Here is an 8,006-nt window from a genome sequence, read left to right on the forward strand (position 1 = left end):
GTTATATGCTGCCCTGGTTGGGAGGGGTTTCCAGTCTTTCTAACTGGCTTTTTTCTCATTTCCCTCCCTCTCCCTCTCCCCCTTCCTTCCTCTCCCCCTTCCCCTCTCCCCCCCCCCCCAGTGTGTGTGTGTGTGTGTGTGTGCCCCTGCCTGTGCATGGCAGAGGAGAATGTTGGGTGTTCATCAGAGTCTTATTGAAATGGAAGCTTCCCACTTTAGCTAAGTCTGACAGCCAGCAAGTTCCCAGGTCTATCCTCCTCCACCCATCAGTGTGGAGTTACAGCACAGGTAACTACGCATAGCTTTCATGTGAGTGCTGGAGATCTGAACTCAGGGGCTCTTACATTCATGGGATGTGCTCTTACCCACTGAGCCGTCTCCCTAGTTCCTCATTTTAATCATGGTGCTCTTTCTGCTGCCACCATATTACTTCTTCAGTCAGAAAGCAGAGAGAAATGAATGTTCATACTCAACTGGCTTTTTAAAATAAATTTATTTATTTATTTAGGGGAAGAGAGGGTTAGAGACAGTCTAGTCTTAGCTGCCCTGGAGCTCACTCTGTAGACCAGGCTGGCCTCAAACTCCGAGATCCTCCTGCCTCTGCCTTTTGAGTGCTGCTGTGATTAAAGAAGTGTGTCACTGGGCTGGTGAGATGGCTCAGAGGCTGCTCTTCCAGAGGTCCTGAGTGCAATTTTTGCACCTACATGGTGGGTCACAGGATATGGTGCCCTTTTCTGGCCTGAGGATGTATATGCAGCAGAGGACTCAAAAAAAAAAAAAAAAAAAGTCTGTCACCATTCCTGGCTTTGACTTTCTTCTCTTTATTTAGTCTGGAACTCCATTCCCCAGGATGGGGTTCTCTATCCCCCATTCATGTGTGTTTTCGCTCCTTGTTAAACTCTTCTAGAAACATCTTAATAAGCACACTCAGAGGTCTGTTTCCATGCTCTTTCTAAATCTGGTCAAACTGACAATTAAAATTAACCTTCATAGTTCTTGGACCTTAAGACGGCAAAGCCATGTGACCTACCCTTTCTTCTGACTGGTAGGAGTCAAGAAAGCAGAGACATGAACAAATGTCTACTCACCCCAGATAGGGAACAAAATAAGAGTACTACCCAAATCCAACTCGATGAAACAATGAATTTTCTTTGGGTTAGGAGTATGAGTGAAGGTGTCTTAGTTACTGTTTTATTGCTGTGATAAGCCGCTATGACCAAGACAACATATAGAAAGAGTTTATTGAGAGCTCACAGCTTCAGAGTTAGAGTCTGTGATGATCATGACAGGGAGCGTGGAAGCAAGCACGCTGGTACTGAAGCAGTAGCTGAAGGTTGGCATCTTAATCCACAGTAGGAGGCAGAGAGAGAAAGAACATACACTGGGAATGGCATGGGCGTTTGAAACCTTAGTAACTCCTTTCCAAAAGGTCACACCCCCTAATCCTTCCCAGAGAGTTCCACCAACTGAGACCAAATATTCAAGCATATGATCCTATGGGGGCCTTTCTTATTCAAACTACCACAGAGGGTTACTTATAGGAGAAAAAATGACTCATAGACAACTTAATTACCACATGCCTACCCTAGTATGAGTAATGGCTCATGAGAACTGGGAACCTGGAGCACACTGCACAGCCTGTAGGCAGCTAAATGGGTTAGAGAGGGTCCTTTACAAGTAGCTCACTGGTCTGAGTTTTTTTACATGCAGCTTGCTGGCCTAAGAGTGCCTCTCAGCAGTTTTTATTGCTTATATAAGTTTCAGGTAGGAGGAGCCTAGTGCATATGGTCAATTTCAGAAACTTCCTGAAAGTTTTGTGTTGTTTACTTCCCGGTTTTTTTTTTTTTGTTATTTTATTTATTTACATTTCAAATGTTATCACCCTTCCCGGTGTCCTCTCTGCAAACCCTGTATTACTTTCTGCATTTTAAATCTCTCCTCCGGGGCTGGAGAGATGGCTCAGAGGTTAAGAGCACTGTCTGCTCTTCCAGAGGTCCTGAGTTCAATTCCCAGCAACCACATGGTGGCTCACAACCATCTATAATCAGGTCTGGTGCCCTCTTCTGGCCTGCAGGCATACATGCAGGCAGAAAGCTGTATGACATATACATAATAAATAAATAAATGTTAAAAAAAAAATCTTAAAAAAAAATCTCTCCTCCGCAGGATGAAATTTTTTTTAGCTTTAGCTGCCATCCCCTTCCCCAGTACACTCCTTTTAAGAAAAACCTGTGCCTTTTCTAGGGTTCTCTCCAAGGTGGAAGAAGATTTTTATCTCAGAGGAAATTGCTATAAAACACTACCCTCATCTGATCCAGTTCAATTGGGATGCTGCCAAATCATAGCTTCAGATGGGTGTAAGAAACATTTTTGTTTTGTGTTTCCCTACCCGGGTTGTTAGCCTAACAAGGACCCAGATTTCCCGAGTCCCCTCTTCCCTCTTTATACTCAATGTTGATCCCATCAATTATGAAGTTGAGCTCCCACCAATGGGATGAAACATACTCACCACTTACATCAGAGATGAAAGATAGAGGCCAAGAGTGCTTCCTCCTAGCCTGGTTTGGGTTCTGACACACACACTTCTTTTTGCAAACAGAAATTGCCTTGCCCTTGCTGAATTACTTTTGCTTTTTTTCATGTGTCTCTTCGTGTGACACCAAGATGATTATTTTCCCAGCATAGAGGCTTCAGAGGGTGGTTTCCGTAGCTTCAAATGGGGGCTTCTGCAGGTTCAGATGGGGCTGGTCACCACGAAGACCAGGCACAGGATTAGTGGGCTGGACCTCCCAGCCTTACTAATGACCTCCAGAGAAGAGAGAGGTGACGGTGGTTGACTTCAGTCACCAACAGTCAGTAGTTTATCGATCATGGTTATGTAATGAAACCTTCTTAAAAGCTCTGGACATGGATGCTTAGGAAGACTTCTGGAGTGCCTGGTAGGGACATTCCTGCATCGTCCACTCCTTGACCCCACCCCGTGTCTCTTCTTCTGTGTGATGTTTTGAATAAGAGTGGTCTCCATAGATTTGAATTCTTGGCCATTAGGATTTGGGAGGTAGAGCTTGTTGTTGGAAGAATGTGTTGCTAGAGGTGGCCTTTGGGGTTTCAAAAGCCCAAGCCAGGCCCAGTGGCACCCTCTCTTCATGCTGCCTGTGGGTCAGAGGTAGAGCTTCCAGCTCCTTCACCAGCACCATGTCTGCCTGTGCGCCACCAGCCTTCCGTCTGGACGATAATGGACCAAACCTCTGAAACTATAAGCCAATTAAATGTAAGCCCCAATGAAATGTTTTCCCCCATAAGAATTGTTGTGGTCACGGTGTCTCTTCACAGCAGTAAAGCATTGACTAAGACAATCTGGTTACTCCTGATCTCTGTCCTTCAGGACAAATGCATATTTATAAGTTTGGTGTTTGAAGTGCTTTTGTGAGTTATTCCAATGGCTTGTTTAACTTGAAGCTATTTCTGGAGTAGTTAGTGTCAAGACCTGGGCTCTGGCAGCCCTAACGAGCTAGACTCGGCCACCTGTCCTCAGCACTCCAATTAAAGAATCATTTAGTAGTGAAAAACAGAAAGGATATTTATTTAATATGGCCACGCTGGGGAGAGGAACAAATGCAGACATCCATTGACACAATAGGTCCATCTTTGAGGTCCTGGGTGAGGTTTAGACTTAAATAGGGGGCAGGAGGCAGCTGAGTAATCCTGGTCAAGATGTGGTCCTCATTGTCTTGGCTCCGGTCTAAGGTAAGGTGGTCTGGTAAGCGCTGTGTGAAATCTCCTCTTGCGAAGTTTGCGTTGCTGCGATAAAGACCCATGATCAAAAGCTACTTGTGGGGAAGAAGGGGCTTATTACAGTTACAGTTGTAGTCCATTTTGAAGGGCAGGAATTCAAAGCTGGAACTGAAGCAGAGACCATGGAGGAACTTTACTAGCTTCCTTACCCTGACTTGTTTGGCCTGGTTTTATTTATTTACTTTTAATATACCTCCAGGGCTACCTCCCCAGGGATGGCACTACCCACAGTGTCCTGGATTCTCCCCACCAATTACTAATCAAGAAAATCTCCCACATGTCTACAGGCCAATCTGAGGGGATCTCAAATGAGGTTCCCTGTCCCTGGCTTGGGTCAGGTTGACGGGAAAATAAAATAAAAATAAAAACACCTCGGGGTTGGGGATTTGGCTCAGTGGTAGAGCGCTTGAGACCCTGGGTTCGGTCTCCAGCTCGGGGGGGGGGGGAGAAAAGAAAAAAAAAAAAAAAAGAACACCTCTACTTCTGGTTACAAAGGGACAGTGGAAGTGACCGAATCGGGAACGTGGGAGTCTCTAGGCTTGGAGCTGGTATCTGAAGTTGGGACTGAACTTGTGGAGTCCGATGTGAATCTGGGCTGCCAGTGTCAGGCTTGGCATGAGCTGTGCGTGATGTTGTTTGTGTCTGAGTAGGGCACACATGTCTTGCTGGAGTGCCTATACAATGCTGGCTAGGAGCTGTGTCAGTGTGTGGCCCACCTTATCCTGCACACTCGATTACTATGCCTTGCTTCCACTGTGGCACCCTTGAAGCCCTGTGCTGGCTAATCTTACATCAACTTGACATAAAACTAGAATTATGTGAATAGATGGAAACTTAACTGAAGAAATGCCTTCTTAAGATCCAGCTGTAAGACTTTTTTTAACTAGTTATTGATTGGGGTGGGAGGAGCCCACTATGGGCGTTGCCATTCCTGGCCTGGTGGTCCTGGGTTCTATAAGAAAGCAGGCTGAGCAAGTCAGGGGGAAGCAACCCAGTAAGCAGCACTCCTCCATGGCGGCTGCATCAGCTCCTGCCTCCAGGTTCCTGCCCTGTGTGAGTTCCTGCCCTGACTTCCTTCAGTGATGAATGACATGAATGTATAAACCAATAAACCCTTTCCTCCCCAACTTGCTTTTCTGGCCATGGTGTTTCATTGTGGCAATAGAAACCCCTTGTAAGCTCAGCTTCTGCTCTGTCTGGGCCTGGGGCTGGCCACACCTTGGAAGGATTCAGATGCAGGAGATACTCATGCTTCTGGAGCCAGGTGAGGAGGCCTGTCCTGGTCCTGAGGTCTCCCTTGGTCCCACAGTCTGGATGCAGTTTGTCTGTGGCTCAGCAAGTCTGACTCAGCATCCTGCCCTCCCTCCCTTCTGTGCTCGTTCATTCTGTCAAGAGCTCAGGACAGATAGACAGACAGAGACATAAAGCCAAATGGATTTTTATTAGCAGCAGTTAGAAAGCATTATGTTCTCTCTGGATCCAAGAGTGAAGGTTCTTGCTGTACAGGCTTGGGCTGGTCACTCCTGACAGGCAGGGATCCCAGGGCAGGCTTCTCACTGAAAGGATATCACTGTAGGAGATTCTGTAGGAGATACAGATGGGGATAAGAAGAGGGAGGTTACTAACCTCTCCTTCTACCCTAGTCAGACCCAGACTCCAGGGACCTGCAGGGCAGACACCTTAATGACTTTGCAGGTGAGCGTGTACCATTCTTTTTTTTTTTTTCCGGAGCTGGGGACCGAACCCAGGGCCTTGCGATTGCTAGGCAAGCACTCTACCACTGAACTAAATCCCCAACCTCTGAGCTCATGTTCTTAACTTTGAGCACTTCACTGTTTACTCAGGTTAAATGCCAAAGGCATCACAAGGCTCCCAGATTCACCAGGACTAGCACTGAGTGCTAGAATGGCCTGTTCTCTCAGGCCTCCTTGTTCACTGACATTCACTTCACAGCAAGTGACCATAGACTTGTGGGGTGAGCATGGCTAGGATATTCTCCTCCTACCCCGGGACCTAGTCCTGTGTGATTCTCACATGGTATCTGCTCTTGGATCTGATAAAGAGTAAGGTGGGCGCCAGAGGGGGTCTAGGGAGAAATGGAGCTCCAGGGTCTTGAGGCTGCATACCTGGTTCTGGGTCCATACAACTCATGATACAGCCATTGTTGCAGCATTTCATGGTGCCAGAACAATCACTGTCGATGGAGCATGGGTTGTCCTTTGGGCATGGTCCAGCAGCGATCATCTGGATTGGATTCCAGGGGCAGCGGCCAGCCTTTTGAACCTCAACTGGGGAAGAGATGGTCACTCTCTTACCACCCAAAGCCCTTTCATGCCGCAGCTTTGTTGAATGCACTTTACTGAGCTCCTGACTGAAAAGACCCCATTTTGTGAATGGGGCATTTGTTGAGGTCTGTCCTATTGTCAGGCAGCACCCTTGGAAGCCCAAGACCCCAGGGGCCGGGTTGGGCAACAGGCTGCAGGGAGGGTCTGGCAGGTGAGTGGGGCTCCGAATTGGTGTGTGGGTAAAGGGCTATTCCTCTCTAGGCAGGCTCTTGTCCCTGTTTGCTCTTCTCCACCACCATGGGCAGGGACTTACTGTTGACAGGAGTTTTGCAGGGCCTACCACAGGAACTGGGACAACACATGTCATTCTGGGCACACTCCTCGTTGGTTTGACAGTTGATACATTCTGTGTCCTCACTGGAGCTGTCATCAGGGCACATGGACTGAACTGTACAAAAGACGGGGAGGTAAGTGGGGGCCTAGATGTCACCCTCACTTCTAAGACTTCTCAGAAGAAGGCCCAGAGACAGAAGCTACAAAGAGCCAAGCCTTTGAAGAGCCTTAAAGGTGAGCAAATCAAAACAAAACAAAACAAAAAAACCCCAAAAACCAAAAAACAAACAAACAAAAAACCTGCCAGAATTGAGGTCTAGGTGACAGAATCATAAGAAAGCAACTGTGAATATTAGGAAGCACATCATAGGCTCATGGTCCTAGGCAGAGCATTAAGCCACAGGCTCATGGTCCTAGACAGAGCATTAAGCCACAGGCTCATGGTCCTAGGCAGAGCATTAAGCCACAGGCTCATGGTCCTAGACAGAGCATTAAGTCACAGGCTCATGGCCATGGGCAGAGCATTAAGTCACAGGCTCATCCATTATAGGTAGAGCATTAAGAATCTGACTAGAAGTGACCAGGGTCTGAGGGTAACTTCTGTCAACCTGTCTCTCAACCTCAACATTTTCCACCCAGGTCCCTGGCTGTGCAGCTTGTGTGGGACAGGCCCCTACTTCCTGCCATCCTTGAATTCTCCCCTAGGGGTGTCCTTTTGTTCCTTGTCTCCTCAGCATAGGCAGCTGGGATCAGTCAGGGAGGGGGGCTCTCCAAGCCACACCCTGCAGTAAGGTGAATACCTGGGGCCTACCTGAGTTGAAGACATGTTCCTGTAGGTTCCGAGCAAGGGCTACCTCCAGGGCCAGCAGGCCAAGAACGAGGCTGATGAAGCAGCGCATGGTGTCGGCGGCGGCAGGCAAGTGATGACTGATGGTAGCCTGAGTGTCTGAGATGCATTTAAAGGACCCACAGGAGGAAGACTTTGGGGAAGGAGGGGGGCAGGCTGGCATAGGCGTAGATGGGCTAAAACACTTCCTTCTTGGACACATGCAGAGAGCAGGCCCAGGCTGCCAGGAACAAGGCTCACAATGGAGTCCATTTTTAAGAAGTCCTTTGTAAGGGTGGTCGTTATTTTTCCACTTAAAAGGTAAAACTTGTTTATCGTGAAAATGAAGAAAATTAAGGAGCAGAGAAGGAAGAAATGGGATCTGTAACAAATGTGACAGATATCACTTTGAATGGTTGGGTTGGGACCCCTTTCTCAGACAAAGGAAATTCCGAGGGCTGGAGAGATGGCTCAGTGGTTGGGAGCACTGACTGCTCTTCCAGAGGTCCTGAGTTCAGGTCCCAGCAACCACATGGTGGCTCACAACCATCTGGGATCCAGTGGGATATGATGCCCTCTTCTGGTGTGTCTGAAGATAGCGACAGTGTGCTCACATACATGAAATAAATAAAAATCTTAAAAAAAAAAAAAAAAAAGGAAATTCCGAGCTCCAAATGTGTACAGTCACATCAGAGGATGGTTTCTTTTCCTGGTGCTTTTCTGGAGTTTTCTAAAAAGTTTTATAAGAATGTGGAGGCACTTGCTCC

General features: G+C 47.4%; 1 protein-coding gene across 1 annotated transcript; it reads right to left on the reverse strand.

The window, feature by feature from the left end:
* Positions 1 to 5,217: 5,217 nt before the first annotated feature.
* Wap (whey acidic protein) lies at positions 5,218 to 7,339 on the reverse strand. Its single transcript, NM_053751.6, has 4 exons — positions 7,225 to 7,339; positions 6,394 to 6,528; positions 5,922 to 6,083; positions 5,218 to 5,377 (listed from the first exon to the last, which is right to left on the reverse strand). The coding sequence occupies exons 1-4, from the start codon at positions 7,310 to 7,312 to the stop codon at positions 5,349 to 5,351; spliced, it is 414 nt and encodes a 137-aa protein (NP_446203.2). The 5' UTR covers positions 7,313 to 7,339; the 3' UTR covers positions 5,218 to 5,348.
* Between the last annotated feature and the right edge of the window lie 667 nt (positions 7,340 to 8,006).

This window comes from Rattus norvegicus, chromosome 14 (genome assembly GCF_036323735.1).
Source record: "Rattus norvegicus strain BN/NHsdMcwi chromosome 14, GRCr8, whole genome shotgun sequence".
Lineage (NCBI taxonomy): Eukaryota > Metazoa > Chordata > Mammalia > Rodentia > Muridae > Rattus > Rattus norvegicus.